Source organism: Rattus norvegicus, chromosome 9 (genome assembly GCF_036323735.1).
Source record: "Rattus norvegicus strain BN/NHsdMcwi chromosome 9, GRCr8, whole genome shotgun sequence".
NCBI classification, from domain to species: domain Eukaryota; kingdom Metazoa; phylum Chordata; class Mammalia; order Rodentia; family Muridae; genus Rattus; species Rattus norvegicus.
The window spans coordinates 55,613,245-55,634,491 of record NC_086027.1 but is presented as its reverse complement, the minus strand read 5'-3'; the positions used below and the strand labels follow the sequence as shown (position 1 = coordinate 55,634,491).

The following is a 21,247-nucleotide window of genomic DNA, read 5'->3' as shown; positions in this document are numbered from 1 at the left end:
TTAGAAGCCCTTGAGACCTGCATGCTCTCCCTCTCTTGTGGTGTTTCAGCCCACATCCTGGTTGAGCTGTTCCTCCCACCTACTCGTTTGCTCGGGAACAGTTGAATGTCACTTTCGCAATAGTTAACTACTATTCTTTTCTGAGCATCTAAATGCTCCACATGTAAAACACAATACTTATTTTACTTCTTTAATATCATCGGCCTTCACTAAACTGATTTTTGAAATTTAGCCTGCATCAAAATCACCTAGACCTTCTTAAAATACCTGTTTCTGGATCACATGGGTAGGGCAGAGAAATTGTACTTTGCAGGCAATGCTGACACTGTGTATAGAATCCAGCTCGCCCGGCATTTTTCTACTACTTCATAGACGCCAACATGTAAACGTAGGAGATCCTAAGTCATGATGGGGGTTCAAAGTTTTGAGAACCAGAACCCTGCTCCAAGACTTGTGATCATAATCACCAGCAACTGCCATGGTCATGGGAAGAGACAAGGAAAAGAGAGAGGCCTACTTGGAAATGATTTTGTCTAGGAGAGTTGCTTCGACGGTGGTCAAGGTAGTCTCTGGAACAGGCAGCCGTTGCTTGGAATGGCTTCTTGAGGGTCCTGAATCGCCCCACCAGAACTCCAAAGCTCGAGATGCTCAGGGAAGCTGTGAGGGCCTTACCTGTGCTGAAGGCTAAAGCTGGTACGAACTCCTGGGAAACCCCTGAGCCAGCTAAAGCTGTCCTAAGGCCTCCCACATACAGGCTGTGCCTTAGGCCAAGAATGTGAGGCGTCTGCAGCTGGGGCGACCTCTGTACTAGTTGGCGGATGGCACACAGCCTAGTGGTTGTTCCCCTGAGGACAAACCCTCTAATCTCTCTAGATTTCAGCTCAGCCCCATACTGTCTCCGCAACCGCTACCGGGCAGTTGCTTATAAAGGAAACAACAGAAACCCTGGAGCGTCACGGGCCAGTGCGGGGTTGAGGCGCGTCTGGAATCCTATTATGCAACAAACATACTGAACACCAATTATGAGCCCCACAGCATGCTGGAGGATGAGACCAGATAGAAAGAAACCGGCAAAATCCCAAGTGCTTGCCAATGTGATCTAAGATGTTGACAGTACAACAAAAGGACATCCATCCAGATGCCTGTGAAGTGACTTTTAAAATAGGTTGGTAAAATAGGAGCTCCCCGTGCAAACAATTGCTGAAATCAATCATCTGGGACAGGGTGGTGGTGTTGAAAGTTTGATAAAACCACTCCACTGAGCCCAAGGGATGTGGGTACAAAACGAGTATGTAAAATTGGGTGAGACACAGTGCGGAATTTTGAGTTAACCCAGATAATTGGGCTAACGTGTTAACAATGGAGGCTAGGTGCAGGGTGATGACTTGCAGAGTGCTGTGAAGTTTGAGGTGGGTTATTGGTAACAAACACATCATGGGGTTGCATTGTGTTGAAAATAATGTTAGGATGATCCTTGAGTTTCTATCAGGGTGTCAAAACAAGACTAAGTTCAGCTGTGAACATAATTCACCTTAAAGTACCAGAAAAAGAAAAGAAAATCAGATACATCTTTTAGTTATCGGTGTGGATTAAAAATGGCAGCTGGGATGAGACATACACATTTATTAAAGTTTAAAATAACTGAAGCCAGAGGAGTGGTTGAAATCACAGGAAGAACATGTTGATGTCTAGCAGAGAAACCTATGAAATTTAATATTTAAAGGTCAGTTGGAGGGGAATCAGAGCTACATAATAGGACCTTGTCTCAAAAGAGAAGGGAAGCAGACTAGAGAGAGAGAGAGAGAGAGAGAGAGAGAGAGAAAGTAATTGGAGGGAGGGAGGAGGGTTGGCAGTTATTGCAGTTAGGGTCAGCCAAAGACAAAGAAGGGATAGCCTGGAAAACCAGAGGAGAGTTTCAACTGTCATTAGCTAGGGCTATGTTTCATGAATAAGGGAAGGGCATGGCCAACTGTTAGCTGCTGCTGCCAGGTGAAGGGAAGTTTAAGATTAACTCCCCTGAACTTTACACTGAGCAACAGAATTCTTAAGTGGCTGGGGAAGAACTAGGCTCTATGTGCAAAACTGCATTTACCAGAAACTCTCTGGCTCCCTTTGTCAGGCTAGTCTGTCAGTCTCTTAACAACTCCTTATTACAAATAAAAGGATCAGAATAGTGCCCTAGATAGAAATGCAAACAGTACTGTTACAAGGTGGTTACTGACTCAGGAGTGTGTGGTGATACCAAAAGGTGGTGAGCTGAGATGGGTGCAGGCAAGAGTTTGTCAAATTGTTATCAGTTTACAATAGTTAGTGACAGAGACACTTTATCAATAGGTAGATGACCATTTCTGGTTTTAGTGGGAAGAAAGAAAATGGTGTGACTATAGGTAAGTTGGAAGTTGTGATGCAAATACACAGCAGGATATGACTAAGGAAACCAATTCTGCTGACATCTTTGCTCTCGGGTTCTTTCATTCACAACTCTGAGAAATAAATTTGTTAAAGAGTTCTGATACTGTGAAGAAGAGATGGGTCTTGGGCTAAATGATCTTTCTGTGAATGGCTAAAAGTGGGACAAGTAGATTTTGGGGAATCAGAGAACTTTTAAAAAGAGTCTTAAAAGTTTAAGTAGGAAAATGAGTGTGAAAAGAGTACTGAGTTTTACAAATACAAATCTCAAATTCCTTAGCTTCTCAAAACTTGAGTTGTAAAATCTTCAAAGCCCAAACCAAGGTTCCTAGCAATAATAGCAATTGAGTCATGTGTAGATATGTTCCAGTGAAGACTCTGTGGAAGCAATCTGTCCATGGTCTTACACTGATATTGGTCCCCTCACCCCAGTATCTCTCTGAACAGCACCAAGGTGTTCTATAATCTAACTCAATCCTGACACTGTCTACCAGGCGTCAGCATCAGGTCCCAGGTTTAAAACCTCAGTCCTGAAAGACTAGCACTTTAAGTGCCTAGTTCAGTTCAGGGCCTCGGCTTCTTCCCTCCAGCCATCTATGAACTCACCTCTCACAACCCTTCTCCCTAGTATCAACACTGTGCTTCCAGAACTCGGGGATTTACACTCACAAGGATTTAACACAAGAACAACCAGATGGGAGAAATGCACAGGGCAAGGTACTAGGGTGGGCAAGTGACCTTCCATGCCCTCTGTGCAATTTGGTCCTCAAAGCCCTTTCGTGCCTTTACAAACTGGAACTCGTCAAGTCTTTGAAGAGCTCGATGATGCTTCATCTCCAGCTCTCTTCACCCTACTTCTCAGGTGAAATTTCTAAAAAGGCCAACTGTAACCATGTGCATCCTGGGCTTTCTTCTAACAACCTCAATGTTGAAGGTGTCTGTGAAACCTGTCTAACTTAACTCACGTGTCTGTTCAAATGGAGCTTTGATGAGAAAAGTAAAAATTCACACAATGAATGCAAGACTACTACATCCCGTAAGGCGGCAGCTGTTTATTTTGAGGTAACTGTCACACAGTACTGTTATATGGTAGAATAGTCATTATGTAATCTTGAGAGAGGTTGTCTAAGGTAGGATTTGGAGCCTTCCACACTTATCAGATGCCTTCTCATTAGTTTCTTCTAGTTTTGCAATTCTAGATCCAAATTGTATGGCCCGTTTGGGCAGAAGGGCAGAGGATGAGAGACCAAGTTCCACAGCTGCAAGGCGTAAAATGAGCTTCTCACCAACTCCACGGGGCAAAGCCAGGTCTACCTTTTCCCAAACTGGCAGAGAATTCAGGAAAGATACAACATTTTCATCCAGAAAAGGAAATCTAAAATTGATAAAAAAAAATATAATAACAATAATAATAGCAACTACTACTAAAAAAGTCTGTTAAGTATTTACAACACATTTTAATGGCTAAAATTTAACTACATTAAAAAAGAATTTCAAAACAGGTGGCAGTTTTGTATACATTATAAATATACTCTAAAATCTAAATAAATCAGTTGTCTATGATAGCAAGAAATAATTCCCAAGGTTTTTCAGAGTATCTTTGCCATAATTTTCCTGACTCTGTCTGATGAATGTAAACTACGATACCCAGGTCCAGAGTTCAACTCTTCATACTATCACATCTTCCTTTATCCTTAATATTTAAAAATGCTGCACTTAAGTATGTCTTTATTATCATCAGATGTATGTTGTAGATAAAAATAAACCCAAGATTTAAAAAGCATACACGAAAGTGCCTGGGTCTCTGAAGATTCTACACCATCTGTAACAGTACTAAAGCACGTTCAAAAAACCATTCAATAGGCAGAAATCTAGGACTGGGGCCTCTATAGATCACTACGCCTACAGAGACAAAACCAGATTCTACAGTACTGGAGGAGAAACTTATTATAGGTTTGTGGGACAAAAGAAAACCCTTAAACTGCCTGTGATTGCCCCTTGGACAGTCCTGTGTTCATTGTGGTCCTGAAAAGAACTACCTATTCCATGACTTTACAACGTAACTTTACAAAGTTACTTAATGAGGAAACGCAGTTCCCCGGCTCCATCGGTTTTGCTCTCGACCATGTTTATAATGTAAAGTAGAGAGAGTGGTCTGCTCTCCTGCTTTGCATGATACCAATCTCCAAGGGAAAATGTAAAGCTTCCTTTTACATTTTTAAAAAAAAAAACATTTAGTAATGAGTTACCTTGCTTCCTTTCCATGATCAGCAATAACTCTATCATCACGACCAAGGTTTCTAGAAGAAATGCGACCCAATTCCATTGCTATTTCCTCATTCAATCCTTCTAGGCCAAGAGACTGAAAGCGGGCACGATGACGGGAATAACCTGCCAACTGCTCATCTGCACCAATCCCAGTGAGAATCACCTACAGAAGAGGAAAAAGAGCCAGAGACATGACAAGAGGATAAAGAAAACAAGTTCTATTTTCTCAGGCTAAAGGAGGAAAACTACAAGTCAGAAAATAGTAAAACAAATACACAGTACGATAAAGTGTAACTGTAATACAGTGTATTTATAAACCTTAAATATCAAAATGAGGTCTCAGAAATTATGAGCAGCAGTCCTTTGGAACATACCTTTGCACTGCTCTTGTAAGACTGCACAGCATCCTCGGTCACCAACCAACCGATTCCTCTAGATGCAAACCAGACAGCACAGCCAATACTATCATCCAGAACTGTGTCCGATGGCTGAACTAAGTGACATATTCGAGCTCTTCTTAGTTTTTGTAATTCTTCAAGAGAAACATTAATTTCCACAAAATTCCAAGTTCGAGAAGGGTTGACAGACTGTAGTTCCTTCAGTCCTGCTTTTCCTGTGACTCGATCTGGCACCTCGGCGTCATGTGGACCCTGAGGCACAGCAGTGCTCGGAGAGGACTCTTCAGGAGGGATCTCACAGTGGTTTTGCTGGTTTCTTTCTACGTTAGGAATAGGCAGCCCTGCCTTTTGTTTAGGTAAAAAAGCCACATTCAGAAGGTCAATTGGCTCGTCTAAAGGAATGTGACGATCAGCAAGGGCTGCGATCACCATAGAATCAACACCTCCGGAAAACAGGATCGCAATGTTTGCTTTCTTACCACAAGTTTTTAAAACGTCCTTTGATGCCAAGTTTTCTTCCCTAGCTAAACATAAGGTGCGTCTCTTGACTGCAACACTGAGGACGTCAATGAACTGCTGAACTATTCTTTGTGTGTGTTCATCTCTAAGAAGTATCTCAAGTGTCTCTCTTGACCCTGGAACGCTGGAACTGTTTCTACATTGGGTCTCCAAGGGTACCTCAGGCAGCGTCTTGTTTAAGGGGACAATGGGTTTTGAGAGGTACAAGTTGGCTTTATTTATTACCACTGATACAAACTCTGGCAATTCTGCTGGAGTCTGAGTCAGCTCATTAGCACATTCTTCAGCAACATTCTCCTTAGAAATAGATTTCCAAGGATATAATTTTAAGATCACACATCTGGAAACAGCAGCAGAATTGAGATCAATTTGGAAGATTCCAGATGCTGGAACTTCTTGCCACTGGTCTGCTCCTCCGGATATCTGGGCACCAACTGAAGAGAGGCAGAAACTCTTGCCCAGGTTACTAAACTGCCAAAGCAAGCTACGGCGGCCAAACACGTCCCTGCCAAACCACAAGCAATGGCTGGAGGCCTGGTAATATATAAACGACCACGGGCCGTGCACTTTAGAGAAGAGCGACAGTATTTCAGACTCATTCTTACAGGCAGAAAGGCTACTGAACATGACCTGGGTATCATTATCTTCTGCTTCAACCTGTACTCCATTAAAAACTTCTCCATTCCATAAGAACACATTGCCACATTCATCTTCCACAGGTTGGGCAGTCAAAACACCTCTTAAATGAAGAACATGACCAGAAAATAAACACTGATAGTTAACAGCAGATTTTAATAACTGTCTGCTGCTACTAGGGCCCCGCCGTCTGAGATTATACAGCAAATCCTCTTTTAAATCTTTACTGAAGTGCTCAACAGAGAAACTCACAGAACAGCAAATGCCACACATGGTTATGTGAAGTCAGGCTGACTGTGTCTTGACTTTGGTTGTCTCTGAGTTTTCTACTTCTTGGTAATCTTTTCTTAGTTCGTCTAATTTATCTGTTGAGAGTGAGAAAAAATATTGAAGTGAAAGTTCAAAAATATTTACCTATTATTTCATGAACAAAACAGGCTACTTCTCAAGATTAAACCATATGAGATGCACTGTACAAAAGCCAGCCATAATTCACAATGCTTTAGTGACAGACAATGCTGATATTTTGGTAATAGTTTCTTTCCACTGGGTACACATTTTATCTAATCACTTGGCTAAACACTTTACATATATAATTTAAATACTTCAAGATCTTAGAGCAGTGGTTCTTAACCTTCCTAATGCTGCGACCCTTTAATCAGTTCCTCATGTCGTGGTGACCCCAACCAAATTTCGCAGATACTTCGTAACTGTAATTTTACTACTGTTATGAATTGTAATATAAATATCTAACATGCAGGATATCTGATTTGTGACCCCCAAAAGGGTACTGACCTACGGGTTGAGAACTGCTGCTTTAGAGGCTCAAAGTATTACCCCTGAAAGTCACAAAATTGTATGATTTTCATATTTCTCTCAACCTCTTAAAATATATATGACTACTTTACTAATAACTAAACTCATAATTTTTATTCCTTGAGAATTTCATACTGATTTATGATATATTTAGATCATAGCCACTTTCTACTTCTCATTCCATATCTCCTTCTACTGGGGTATGGGCTATCTACCAGGAGCGACATTGGCAGTGGATGGCAGTTAGTTCAGAGACCACAACTGGGGCAGTGTGGATCATCAGTGACTGTGGAGTACTCAACTCTGAACTGGACATTTGTATCACACCCGAAGCTCATGAATAAAAGGGAACAGAAAGACCATCATAACAAGAGATTGGGAGAATGGCTGCAAGACAGTGTTTTCCAGACATGATAGGATTGTTATGAACATGAACTCTCTGCAGCCATGGCTTCCTGCCCAAGATCAAGACAATCCAAATCCCAGCCCATCCATATTGGAGGAGTCTTTTTAAAACTGTAGAACATCTGTCCGGTGACTGTGGTGCAACGCATGCCTTTAATCTCAGCACTTGAGAGGCAGAGGCAGGCAAATCTCTGAGTTCAAGACCAACCTGATCCACAGAGTGAGGTCCAGAACAGCCAAGGCTACACAGAGAAACCCTATCTTGAAGGATACTCCACCTGCCACGCTGCCAAAACACAACGCACTGTATACATCTCTGGAAGACTAACTGGAAACAGACCACTACCCTAAATCCACACACACATTCATTCAAACAGGGTTTAACTGAGGCACCATTATGAATCCCCACAAAAAGCTTACAAAAGGTTTTCTGTAGCATTCCATATAAGTCTGAAAACAAAACTAAAAAGACCACTACTCACTTTTGCTTTCAGACAACATTTTTGTTCGTTCTTCAAGAAAGAATATGTTGCTGTTCTGTTGCTGCTTGTATACTTTCTGCAAAAGAAATGTACAATTATCAGAATGTGACTTGCAGAACTGAACCCGTACCACAGGTCCCTGCACCCAAATCCCGTGGAGGACAGAGCTGGACCCTCAGAAGTGCAGACACCCCTGAGAACTCAGAGTTAACAAAAACTTTCTGCCTGCATTCCTGACCCAAGAGGAAATCGCCTAGTGCCATCTGTGCCCCTTGGGTACAGGGACCTAGGAGCAGCCAGGGGCAGGACCCTTCAGATTTCTGCCTGTGCAAAGAGCTGAAAGCCAGACTCCAGGAGTGCCTATACACCTGAGAGCAAAGCTCTCTGTTCCCAGATCCAGCTGAAAGAAACAGTTCTACAGGAGTGCTGACACACAGATCAACAGGAGGGCCAAACCAGTAAGACAAACCAACACCAGAGACAACCTGATAGTGAGAGGCAAGCACAGGAACCTAAGCAACAGAAACCAAGATGACTTGGCATCATCAGAGCCCATTTCTCCTACCAAAGCAAATACTGGATGTCCAAACACATTCGAAAAACAAGATTTGAATTTAAAAATCACATTTTATGATGACAGAGGACTTTAAAAAGTACATATATAACTCCCTTAAAGAAATACAGGACAACACAAGTAAACAAATAGAAGCCCTTAAAGAGGAAACACAAAAATTCCTTGTAGAATTACAGGAAGACACAATCAAACAAGTGGAAGAAATGGACAAAACCATCCAGGATTTTAAAAAAATGGAAATAGAAACAATAAAGAAAGCACAAAGGAAGACAACCCTGGAGAAGAAAACCTAAGGAAGAGATCAGGAGTCATAGATGCAAGCATCACCAACAGAACACAAGAGAATCTCAGGGGCAGAAGATACCATAGAAAGCATCGACACAACCATCAAAGATAACGTAAAATGCAAAAAATCTTTTAACCCAAAACAGGAAATCCAGGACACAATAAGACCAAACTTAAGAATATTAGGTACAGAAGAGAATGAAGACTCCCAACTTAAAGGGCCAATAAATATCTTCAATAAAATTATAGAAGAAAACGTCCCTAACATAATGAAAGAGATGCTCATAAATATACAAGAAACGTATAGAACACCAAAAAGATTGGCCCACAAGAGAAATTCCACCTGACATATAACAGTCAAAACACCAGATGCACAAAACAAAGAAGGGATTTTAAAAGCTGTAAGGGGAAAAGGTCAAGTAACATATAAAGGTAGAACTGTGAGAATTACACCAGACTTCTCACCAGAGACCATGAAAGCCAGAAGATCCTGGGCAGATGTCGTACAGACCCTAAGAGAACACAGATTGCATGTCCAGCAAAACTCTTAATTAACATAGATGGAGAAACCAAGATATTCCATGACAAAACCAAGTTTACACAATATCTTTCTACAAATCCAGCCCTACAAAGATAATAGATGGAAAACTCCAATACAAGGAGGGAAACTACTCCCTAGAAAAAACAAGAAAGTTATTTCCTTGCAATGACACCAAAAGAAGAGAGGCACACAAACAGAATTCCAACTCTAACAACAACAACAAAATAACAGGAAGCAAAATCACTATTCCTTAATATATCGTAACACCAATGGACTCAATCCCCAATAAAAAGACTTAGACTAACAGACTGGATACCTAAACAGGACCCAATTTTGCTGCATACAGGAAACACATCTTAGAGACAAAGACAAACACTACCTGAGAGTAAAAGTCTGGAAAACAACTTTCCAAGTAAATGGTCTAAGAAACAAGCTGGAGTAGTCATTCTAATATCGAATAAAATCCACTTTCAACCAAAAGTTATCAAAAAATTAAGAACACTTCATATTCATCAAGGGAAAAATCTACCAAGATGAATTCTCAATCCTAAATATCTATGCTCCGAATACGTACATTCATTAAAAAAACAAACAAACAAACACCTTACTAAAGCTCAAAGCACACACTGTACCTCACACAATAATAGCAGGAGATTTCAACACCCCACTCTCATCAATGGACCGATCATGGAAGCAAAAATTAAACAGAGACATAGACAGATTAACAGAAGTTATGAACCAAATGGACTTGACAGATATCAATAGAACACTTCATCCTAAAACAAAAGAGTATACCTTCCTCTCAGCACCTTGCTGTACCTTCTCTAAAACTGACCATATAATTGGTCACAAAACAGGCCTCAACATACACAAGAAGACAGAAATAATCCCATGCATCCTATCAGATCACCATGGACTAAGGATGGCCTTCAATAACAACAAAAACGACGGAAAGCCCACATATACATGGAAGTTGAACAGCACTCTGCTCAATGATAACTTGGTCAAGGAAGAAATAAAAAAAGAGGTTAAAGACTTTTTAGAATTTAATGAAAATAAAGGCACATCATACCCAAACTTATGGGACACAATGAAAGCAGTGTTAAGAGGAAAACTCATAGTTCTGAGTGCCTCCAAAAAGAAACAGGAGACAGCATACATTAGCAGCTTGTCAGCACACCTAAAAGCTCTAGAACAAAAAAGTAAATACACCCAAGAGGAGTAGAAGGCAGGAAATAAATCAAACTCAGGGTTGAAATCAACCAAGTAGAAACAAAAAGGACTATACAAAGAATCAACAACAACAACAAAAAAAAAAAAAAAAAAACAGGAGCTGGTTCTTTGAGAAAAATCAGTAAGATAGATAAACCCTTAGCCAGACTAACCAGAGGACACAGAGACAGTATCCAAATTAACAAAATCAGAAATGAAAAAAAAGACATAACAGAATCTAAGAAAATTCAAAAAATCATCAAATCTTCTGCAAAAGCCTATATTCAACAAAACTGGAAAATATGAAAGAAATGGACAATATTCTAGACAAATACCAAGTACCCAAATTAAATCAGGATCAGATAAACCATCTAAACAACTCCATAACTACTAAAGAAATTGAAACAGTTATTAAAAGGTGTCCAACCAAAAAGAGCCCAGGACCAAATGGGTTTAGTGCAAAATTCCATCAGAACTTCATAGAAGACCTCTTACCAATACAGTCCAAACTATTCTACAAAATAGGGACAGACAGAGCACTACCCAATTTCTTCTATGAAGCCACAATTACGTTTATACCTAAACCACACAAAGAGTCTTGATCACATGGGCATTGGGGAAAATTTCCTCAACAAAACAATGGCTTATGCTCTAAGATCAAGAATCGACGAATGGGACCTCATATAACTACAAAGCTTCTGCAAGGCAAAGGACACTGTCATTAGGACAAAACGACAACCAACAGAATGGAAAAAGATCTTTATCGATCGTACATTTGATAGAGGGCTAATATCCAATATATACAAAGAACTCAAGAAGTTAGACTCCAGAGAGCCAAATAACCCTATTAAAAAATGGGCTACAGAGCTAAACAGATATTTCTCAGCTGAGGAATATCGAATGGCTGAGAAACACCTAAAGAAATGCTCAACATCCTTAGTCATCAGGGAAATGCAAATCAAAACAACCCTGAGATTCCACCTCACCTCACACCAGTCAGAATGGCTAAGATCAAAAACTCAGGTGACAGCAGATGCTGGCGAGGATGTGGAGAAAGAGGAACACTCCTCCATTGTTGGTGGGATTGCAGACTGGTACAACCATTCTGGAAATCTGTCTGGAGGTTCCTCAGAAAATTGGACATTGCACTACCTGAGGACCCAGCTATACCTCTCCTGGGCATATACCCAAAAGATGCCCCAACATACAAGAGACTCATGCTCCACTATGTTCATAGCAGCCTGATTTATAATTGTAAGAAACTGGAAAGAACCCAGATGCCCTTCAACAGAGGAATGCATATAGTTTTCAAACTATGTTTAGTGAACATATAGAAAATGTGGTACATCTACACAATGGAGTACTGCTCAGCTATCAAAAACGATGAACATGAAATTCATAGGCAAATGGACAGAACTAAAAAATATCATCCTGAGTGAGGTAACCAATCACAGAAAAACACACTTGGTATGTACTCACTGATAAGTGGATATTAGCCCAAAAGCTTGAATTATCCACAATACAATCCATAGACCACATGAAGCTCAATAAGATGGATGACCAAAGTGTGGATGCTTCAGTCTTAAAAGGGAGAACAAAAATATTCATAGGAGGGGATATGAAGGCAAATTTTGGAGCAGAGACTGAAGGAATGGCCATTCAGAGCCTGCCCCACATGTGGCCCATACATATAAAGCCACCAAAACTAGATAAGATTGGTGAAGCTAAGAAGTGCATGCTGATAGGAACCGGATATAGATGTCTCCTGAGAGACACAGCCAGAGCATGTCAAATACAGAGGCGAATGCTAGCAGCAAACCATTGAACTGAGAACGGGACCCCCATTGCAGGAATTAGGATAAGAATTGAAAGAGCTGAAAGGGCTTGCAACACTATAAGAAAAACAATACCAATCAACCAGAGCTCCAAGAAACTAAACCACTACCCAAAGACTATACATGCACCGACCTATGGCTCCAGCTGCTTATGTTGCAGAGGATGGCCTTATTGAGCACCAAAGGAAGGAGAATCCCTAGTGTTAGAGAATGTGTGTGTGGTGGTGGTGGGGGGGGTGGATGGGGAGGAGATAGGAGGCTTATGTACAGGAAACTGAGAAAGGGAATTAACATTTGAAATGTAAATAAAGAAATATCCAATAAAAGAAAGGAAGAAAGCCAGCAAGCAAGCACGCACTGTGATAAGGTACTGCTTGGCTATAGTCCTGAGCAGTCAAAGCTCTCAAGAAATGAACGAAAGCTCTGCCTCAATTGCAAGAGGAAAAGGCTCCCAAGGCTCCCTTAGCATTGGTTACAGAACTGACAGTGGTTCTTAATCATTGGCAATGAAGTCTGTATTCTGCTTTCTCCTGTGTTGTGCTATGAGAGCACCTACTATGTCACAGTCCATTCACTCCATCATACAGCACCAATATTCCTAGCCACCCATGAGTGGTGTCCCAGGGTCATGACAATCATGTCCTTGCACTGAAAGTCCATGCTTCAGGCCGCAGTACCCATGACATGCTAATAAAAAAGAAGAATGCGACTTGCACAGTGATGTTGAACAGGATCCTCTTATCACCCACTCTTGAACTTCAGGAATATTCAGAAGAGTGATTACCACAGATAAACAAAGTCACTGATCACTATGCCACCCAGAGACGGTTGTTTGCTTCACATGTGTCATCACACCATAGTCTTTCAAATAACAAAGGCTATCACAGCAACAGGTTTATAATTTAGTTCATAAACGAATAATACATGGAGATCTTTTCTGACCAAGGAAGGTTCTTTTATATCACCACATTGGTACAATGTATAGTTCTTTACTGCCTTCAAGCTCAGTCATTTACTGTTCTGTCAACTCTTCACTACAGATGCTGGCAAGTACCTTTGCAGGTAAACACGCATTCATCCTCACAACTGCTTCCACACCGGTTACTCTGAAGTGTCATACAGCATTTACTCATTTTGCCAGTTTGATCTCCAAAAATTTCTGTATTAATTTGCCCTAGCATCTAATATTTCACAAATGACAATATCAGAAATGTCGATTATTAGTTAATTGTAGCTGATTTATTAACACATTTATTTAAAAGCCATGAAATGGGTTAAGTATTTGGAATATTAAAGTTTTCTATGGAAAACTTCATTCTTTTTTGTTAAAATATAATTTTTTCATCTTTGAGATCTACTGACTTATACAGGAAGAACAAATTTAAAACATGCAAAACCAAATGAGGATATCACTTTAGTTTTTAAATTACGATGTTTGAATTTTGCAATGTTAGCATAAATAATCTAAATCATAATTTTAATATTATATATATATATACTATTCAGATTCCCACAGCAACTTACCCGATTCTTCTTCAGGTTAGAAAGTTCATCCACAATAACTTTCTGTTCTTTAATCTATTAAAGTAAAGAAAAAAACCTAAAGTGGAAGTTTTCAAACTATGTTTAGTGAGCACATTTTTAGCAACTGCTTTAAAACAAAACATGGGACTGGGGCCTGTCATGGACTGCCTGTCTAAATGGATACTGTACAGATGCAACCACACTCAGGCTGGAACCAGTAGAAGACAGCTGGAGAAAGAAGCTGACTTAGACTTGCCAGGCGCCAGTTACCACAGCTCACATCTTTAACCAGGGTGAGACACTGTCTAGCCAAATTAATACCAATCTTTTAATTTTATAAGGCCTGGCTGTAGACTAAAAAAGAGAAATGAATGTGGCTTCTCCTCTTTACCAATAGCCAGTGGTTTTATGATGTATGCACTGGATGACAGCCAGACATTCGGATAAAATGAACGGAACGGTACTGAACGAACGCCCTTCCTGCAGTGGTACAACATCATCTCCCACCCTTGTATCATTCTATTTTGAGTATTAAGGACAGCATACTGCTGGTATCCTTAAGCTCAGTTTGTTCCTTATCATCAGATGAAATGCCCAAATAGGCAATAAGTCTACACTGACACAGCTACACAGTGCCAAGAGGCTTGCTATGGCAGTAGCCAGAGTATTCTGAAAACTCATCCCCACCCAAATGAGTGTGCATGGGCAGTGCTAAGAGCTGTACTAACATACGACAAAGCTACATTGAGTACACCCTCCCTGAGATTCAAGGCTGCTTGTACAGCGCTTTTATGCTCACTACAAACGACAGGTATATAATATATCTCACTTTAGGTGACACCACAGAATACTGTGGCACACTGGAAATAAGGCAATGTACTGAAGATGTCATACAGGACAGAAAAAAAATATGGAATTCAGGATGTTTAATAACTGAAAAGGCTGCACCCACACCCCCTCCAATCCACACGTTTAAAGATTTTTGTCTGTAACTGGAAGTTGAGATCACTGTACAGTTCAGGTATGGGGTTGCCTCCCTGAAATCCTGACTATTAGGCAAGAGAATAATTCAAGGTGATCCTCAAACAATATTTGAGGCTGGCCTGAGCTACTTATGAAACCCTATCCCAAAAAGAGGAAGGGAAAAAATTAATCTGCTACAGTCCTGGTTGAATAATAAAGAGATGACCAAACTGATGTTTTTAGGATCACTTAAAGGTGAGAATATATTTTAAGGTCAACAGGCAACTGATAACTTCGGTTAAGAAAATTTTGCCTGAGTCTGGAAGAACGGGCAGATTTCTAAACTTTCATGATGGACGTCATGGATGGCGTCCAGGCGGGTACATGGCTAAATGGATGAAGCACAGCCAACGAGCAACAGATCACATGTGTGAAGGGTTCCGAGAGGAGAGTGGTGCAAACGCGTAAAGGAAAAACGTCATTAAGACCTCTGTCTCAGTATCACTGTTGTTTGCAGTGGATAAATCTGTGCCTCCATCATAGCAAATCTGCAGGACGCAGGGGAAACCAGCGGCCGGTGCTGAGAATGGACCGGTGAGGCTACTGGGCACCGATGCGACCGCGGGACCCGTTTCCCGCCGCCCGCCGCCCACCGCCCATCCTCGGCGTCCCACGGCACCTTACTGCTAAGGGCCTCGGCGTGCGCGGTCGATGTGCGGGTGGGTCCCGGCGCGGCGCTGTCTCCGGGGTGCTCCGCACCGCTAGGCATCGCCACGCCGCACCGAACGGAGGAACCGCGGTGGATGAAACAGCAGGCGGCAGGCCCAACCGGAAGCCAGTGTTCCTTTCAGGACCCTGCCCCTTCCGGAACCTCGACCAATGGAGTGCGCATATTTACGCCTGCTCAGTAGCAGGCGTGGATACTAGATCCTGGAACTCCGACTTTAAGTAGCTGTGCATCAGCGCACATTAGTTTTGGCTAAAGGTTCGTCTGGCTTGGCTGGAGAGTCTATGAATGGTCTGTGTTGCCCCCTAGCGGATGCTATGTAAAAATAAATCACTAATCAGTAGTGTGCCTAACACTGTGGTCTTGGCTTTTTTTTTTTAATTTTTTAAATTGGATATTTTTATTTACATTTCAAATGTTATTCCCCTTTCCGGTTTCCCATTCATAAACACCGTATCCCATCCCCACTTCCCCTTCTTCTATGAAGGTGTTCCCCGTCCCCAACCACCAACCGCTTCCCACCTCCCCACCCTGACATTCCCCAACAATGAGGATCCAGCCTTGGTAAGACCAAGGACTTTTCCTCCCCTTAGTGCCCAACAAGGCCATACTCTGCTACATATGCAGCTGTAGCCATGGGTTTGTCCATGTATATAGTCTTTGGATGGTGATTTAGTCCCTGGAGCTCTGGTTGGTTGGTATTGTTGTTCTTATGGGGTTGCAAGCTCCTTCACCTCCTTCAATCCTTTCTCTAACTCCTCCAATGGTACCCCGTTCTCAGTTCAATGGTTTGCTGCTAGCATTTGCCTGTGTATTTGTAATGCTCTGACTGAGCCTCTCAGGAGACAGCTGTATCAGGCTCCTGTCAGCATGCACTTCTGGGCATCAGAAATATTGTATGTTTATGGGCTGGAACCTCAGGTAGGGCAGGTTCTGAATGGCAATTCCTTCAGTCTCTGTTCCAAGCTTTGTCTCCATATCTCCTCCTATGAATATTTTTACTCCCCCTTTTAAGAAGAACTGAAGCATCCACAGTTTGGTCGTCCTTCTTAAGCTTCATGTGGTCTGTGGATTGGATCTTGGGTAATTCGAGATTTTTGGCTAATATCCACTATCAGTGAGTGTGCATACCATGTGGTTTTTTTTTTTTTGTTTTTTTGTTTTTTGTTTTTTTTTTTGTGATTGGGTTACCTCACTAGGGATGATATTTTCTAGTTCCATCGATTTGCCTATGGATTTCATGAAGTCATTATTTTTGTAGAAATATACCACATTTTATATCCATCCTCTGTTGAGGGTTATTTGATTCTTTCCAGCTTCTGGCTATTATAAATAAGGCTACTGTGAACATAGTGGAGCATGTGTCCTTGTTATACGTTAGAGCATCTTTTGGGTATATGCCCAGGAGTGGTATAACTGGGTCCTAAGATAGTACTACTTCCAATTTTCTGAGGAACCTCCAGATTGATTTCCAGAGTGGCTGTACCAGCTTGCAAACCCACCAACAATGGAGGAGTGTTCCTCTTTCTCCACATCCATGTCAGCATCTGTTGTCACCTGAGTTTTTGTTCTTAGCCATTCTCACTGGTGTGAGGTGGAATCTCAGGGTTGTTTTGATTTGCATTTCCCTGATGACTAAGGATGTTGAACATTTCTTTAGTTACCTCTTAGCCATTTGATACTCCTCAGTTTAGAATTCTTTGTTTAGCTCTGTATTCCATTTTTTAATAGGGTTATTTGTCTCCCTGCGGTCTAACTTCTTGAGTTCTTTGTATATTTTGGATATAAGCCCTCTATCAAATGTAGAATTGGTAAAGATCTTTTCCCGATCTGTTGGTTGCCGCTTTGTCTTAACAACAGTGTCCTTTGCCTTACAGAAGCTTTGCAGTTTTATGAGATCCCATTTGTCGATTCTTGATCTTAGAGCATAAGCCATTGGTGTTTTGTTCAGGAAATTTTCTCCAGTGCCCATATGTTTGAGATGCTTCCCCACTTTTTCTTCTATTCGTTTGAGTGTATCTGGTTTGATGTGGAGGTCCTTGATCCACTAGCATTTGAGCTTTGTACACTTTCCAGACATAAGGGGCAGTACAGGGTCAAACTCCAGCAGCATGATTTGGCTCAAGTAAACTAATTTTTAAAAAGTCCAGTAAAATGTTAGCAAAGTGAATCAGTCAATCAACATAACATGAAGTAAATACATACAACAAAATCTGCTCACAACTTCCAGTCTGTAGCAACTGTAGCAGAAAGGCTACAGCCTGATGATTTCCTTCTCCCAACTTCCACAGAAATCTAAGAAAATTTACCTATATTGAGAAGGGGGAAAGAGAATAAGGGAGCAATAAGGTACACCTTTCTACTACTTTTTCCTTCTTTTGGTTTAAATGGACAGAGTCTTGCTATGTAGTTCAGGTTGGTCAAGGACTAACTAGATGGTCCAGGCTGAGCTTGAAATGGAGATCTTCATGCTCTAGTCTCCCAACTTCTGGAATTACCATATGTGGCCATACCCAGGCAGATAAGTTACTTTTTAAAACAGGAAAAAAATCAGTTAACTTCTGTCTGAGTGTGAGACAGGTCAATCATGCAATTATTGGCAAGTTTTTCTGCACGGAGAATATTTCACTTAGCATCGTATCCCACAGTTCCATCCATGTCACCAACAACAACTCCATTGAATTTCCTTTTTCTTAATGACTGAATAGTATTACATAGCTTTGTGTAGCACACTTTCTTTATTCATTGTCAGCTAATGGATAATAACGTTATGTCTTTTAGTATGACTAGTGTGATAAGAAAAAAAGAAGTATAAACATCTCTCCAATGTACTCATTTCCAATTGTTTGGATATATATCCCATACTGCCGTAGCTGGGATCATATAGTTCTAGTTTAAGTTTTGAGGAACCTCCCTACTATCTTGCACAATAGCTGCAGTAATTTAAATTACATTTACACTAGTGGGGTGTCAGGGGTCCATTTCCTCCACATCCTTGCCAGCACTTGTCTTCTTTTGCCGTTGATAGAAGTCATTCTTACTGCAGCAATCCATGTCCCTCTGTAGTTGGATCTTCAGTTTCCTGGTGACTGGAAATACTGAACATGATTTTTCTTCCTCCTGGCCATTGGCATGTCTTCCCTTGAGAAATGTCAACTTAAATGTATTATCTGTCTTAAAATTTGGATTATTTGGGTTTTTGACACCAAATTTGTTGAGATCCTTATATGGTGTAGACACTAATCCTCTGTCAGATAGATAGTTTTCATCAAATGCTTCCTCCCATTTTGAAGTAGTCACTTCCTTTCTCATGGATGTTTCCTTTGCTGCCGAGAAGCTTTTAATTCTGATGGTACCTCACTTTTGCACTTTAATCTCCTGTTCTTTTGGGGGTGGGCCTCATAAATCTTTTATTCAAAGCCCTGGCATGTTTCCCTGTATTTCCTGTAGTTTCAGATCATAGATTCAACGCATTAATTACTTTGTGACCTCAATGACAGATACTTTAGTTTACTTCTTTGACATAGGAAGGCCCAACTGATACTTTAAATTAGGAAACAAATCAAACTAGTGGACACAGAAGATATAAAATAATACAGGAAACGATAAATTAATCAGTGAAAGAACCATTGATTCTTTGAGCAGTCTGACTGAGTTGATGCATGCCAGGCCAGTCAGGAAAGGAAAGCAAACAAGATCAGGAAACACAGAAGTGAAAGTTCTACAGATTTGGAATGTTCTTGATATGCTTACACTTTAAATCCTTGTATTAATTTAAGAACCCTAAAGATCACTGGTATTTGCATGCGCGCACACATGCACACACACACACACACATGCATACACACACACACACACACACACACACACACACACACAGAGAGAGAGAGAGAGAGAGAGAGAGAGAGAGAGAGGCATATTCTCTCACACATTTGGCCTAGTTTCTAGAAATCTTGTCAAATAACAAATGACAACTGCAAATGTTCCTGCCATCACTTTAAAATATTTTTCTTGAACATTTTATGTATTTATATTTCAAATGTTATCCCCTTTACCCGCTCCCATCCCCCCTCCCCCTGCTTCTATGAAGATGCTCCCTCTCCCACCCACCTTCTCCTACCTCGGCGCCCTGACATTGCCCTATACTGGGAAAACGAGCCTTCACAGGACCAAAGACTTCTCCTCCTATTGATGCTGGACAACGCCATCCTCTGATACATATGCAGCTGGAGCCATGGATCCCTCTATCTGTACCTTTTGGTTGGTGGTTTAGTCCCTGGGAGCTCTGTGTGGGGGTCATTTGGTTGGTTGATTGTTGTTCTTCCTATTGGGTTGCAAACCCCTTCATGAGCTATAGATTTTGAAAGACATTATTACAGTCTAGGATATTTTAAAAAATTATAACAACTTGTAGGATAGTTAAGACTATTCATCTACTCTCCTAAGTAGAAAATATGTAATAAAATGATATTGTGGAAGAGAAGACTAGAAAGCTATATTGGGAATATAGTTCTATGGTACAGTGCTCACATACTGTGAGGCTCTCCATTAACTTCCCAGCATCACTTCTACCATCCCACACAATAATAATGATAATAATAATAATAATAATAATATAAATTTTATAAATGACATAAATGCTACCATTGGCACATTTTTTAAATGTCATAATCATTAAATCAAATAGGTAACAATTTGAAAGCATCTTAGTGGTTACCAGCTCCCTTTATTTTGACTTCAATAGCATATCTGCTCCATTAACTAAGACCTTTGGGATTATTATAGTTGCTATGATGTTCCCCATAGGCTCATGTGTTTGAACACCTTATCCTATTTTGAGAGATCATGAGGGGGTTGTGAGGTCTGGCTTTCAGAGGCAGGTCACTGAGGTCAAACCTGCAGAACTTACAGCTCAGGAATCTGCTTCCTGAGTCTGCCACTGTGAAGTCACTTTTTCATGCCCTCTCCAGGCATTTACACTCTGAAAGCATTAATCAAAATAAAACTTGTCATTTGAGTTTGTCTGTCAAGCACTTTATCACAGCCACATGAAAAGTAACAAATACAGGTGATATTCCAGAAGTCCCAAGAATTATCCCATGGGACACCATGTTGTTGCTCGCTCCTCCTCTCTTCCTCTCTTCCTCTCTTCCTCTCTTCCTCCTTTCCTTATTTGCTGTCTTAGCTACTTTTCTATTGCTGTGAGACCACAACCAACAGAAATTGTTTAACTGAGAGCTTGTTTACAGTTCAGAGGGTTAGGCCATGACCACATAGTGGGATACATGACAGCAGGCAGGCATGACCTGGAGCAGCAACTGAGAACTTACAGGTCGGGACAACACCCATGAAGTAGAGAGCTTCCCTTCTAGAGGTAGAGGTAGAGGTAGAGGTAGAGGTAGAGGGAGAGGTAGAGGGAGAGGGAGAGGTAGAGGGAGAGGGAGAGGGAGAGGGAGACGGAGAGGGAGAGGGAGACGGAGAGGGAGAGGGAGACGGAGAGGGAGAGGGAGAGGGAGAGGGAGAGGGAGAAGGAGAGGGAGAGGGAGAGGGAGAGGGAGAGGGAGGAGAGGGAGAGGGAGAGGGAGAGGGAGAGGGAGAGGGAGAGGGAGAGGGAGAGGGAGAGGGAGAGGGAGAGGGAGAGGGAGAGGGAGAG

The 21,247-nt window shown here is 41.2% G+C and overlaps 4 protein-coding genes across 10 annotated transcripts in view; 1 reads left to right on the top strand and 3 right to left on the bottom strand.

The window, feature by feature from the left end:
- Ankar (ankyrin and armadillo repeat containing) overlaps positions 1-811 on the bottom strand; it is a 76,041-nt gene extending 75,230 nt beyond the window's left edge. For 4 of the 6 annotated variants that reach the window (XR_005489135.2, XR_005489134.2, XM_039084557.2 and 1 more), the window contains exon 1: positions 518-656. The gene's annotated coding sequence lies outside the window, so the exon portion shown is untranslated. The other 2 variants (XM_039084559.2, XM_039084558.2) reach the window with 2 other exon arrangements.
- A 217-nt stretch (positions 812-1,028) lies between these two features.
- Slc40a1 (solute carrier family 40 member 1) overlaps positions 1,029-21,247 on the top strand; it is a 108,007-nt gene continuing 87,788 nt past the window's right edge. For both annotated transcript variants that reach the window (XM_039082988.2, XM_063266613.1), the window contains exon 1: positions 1,029-1,165. The gene's annotated coding sequence lies outside the window, so the exon portion shown is untranslated. The remainder of the gene's footprint in view (positions 1,166-21,247) is intronic.
- Asnsd1 (asparagine synthetase domain containing 1) lies at positions 3,428-15,693 on the bottom strand. The gene is given in 6 exon segments (NM_001106763.1): positions 3,428-3,784; positions 4,659-4,840; positions 5,052-6,595; positions 7,934-8,009; positions 13,905-13,958; positions 15,547-15,693. Coding segments are annotated over 3 exon segments (1,884 nt in total). The 5' UTR covers positions 6,504-6,595; positions 7,934-8,009; positions 13,905-13,958; positions 15,547-15,693; the 3' UTR covers positions 3,428-3,534.
- Positions 6,367-15,693, bottom strand: Asdurf (ASNSD1 upstream open reading frame). The gene is made up of 4 exons (NM_001399676.1): positions 15,547-15,693; positions 13,905-13,958; positions 7,934-8,009; positions 6,367-6,595 (listed from the first exon to the last, which is right to left on the bottom strand). Exons 1-4 carry the CDS (start codon positions 15,634-15,636, stop codon positions 6,516-6,518), a joined length of 300 nt encoding a protein of 99 aa, NP_001386605.1. The 5' UTR covers positions 15,637-15,693; the 3' UTR covers positions 6,367-6,515.

Excerpts from the sequence above, each read along its gene's own strand:
- Asdurf (NM_001399676.1), bottom strand. The coding sequence starts at position 15,636 with ATGCCTAGCGGTGCGGAGCACCCCGGAGACAGCGCCGCGCCGGGACCC. Across the intron at positions 13,959-15,546 it reads CCGAGGCCCTTAGCAGTAAG|ATTAAAGAACAGAAAGTTAT; the intron begins GTGCCGTGGGAC and ends TTACTTTAATAG. Across the intron at positions 6,596-7,933 it reads AATGTTGTCTGAAAGCAAAA|ATAAATTAGACGAACTAAGA; the intron begins GTGAGTAGTGGT and ends CACTCTCAACAG.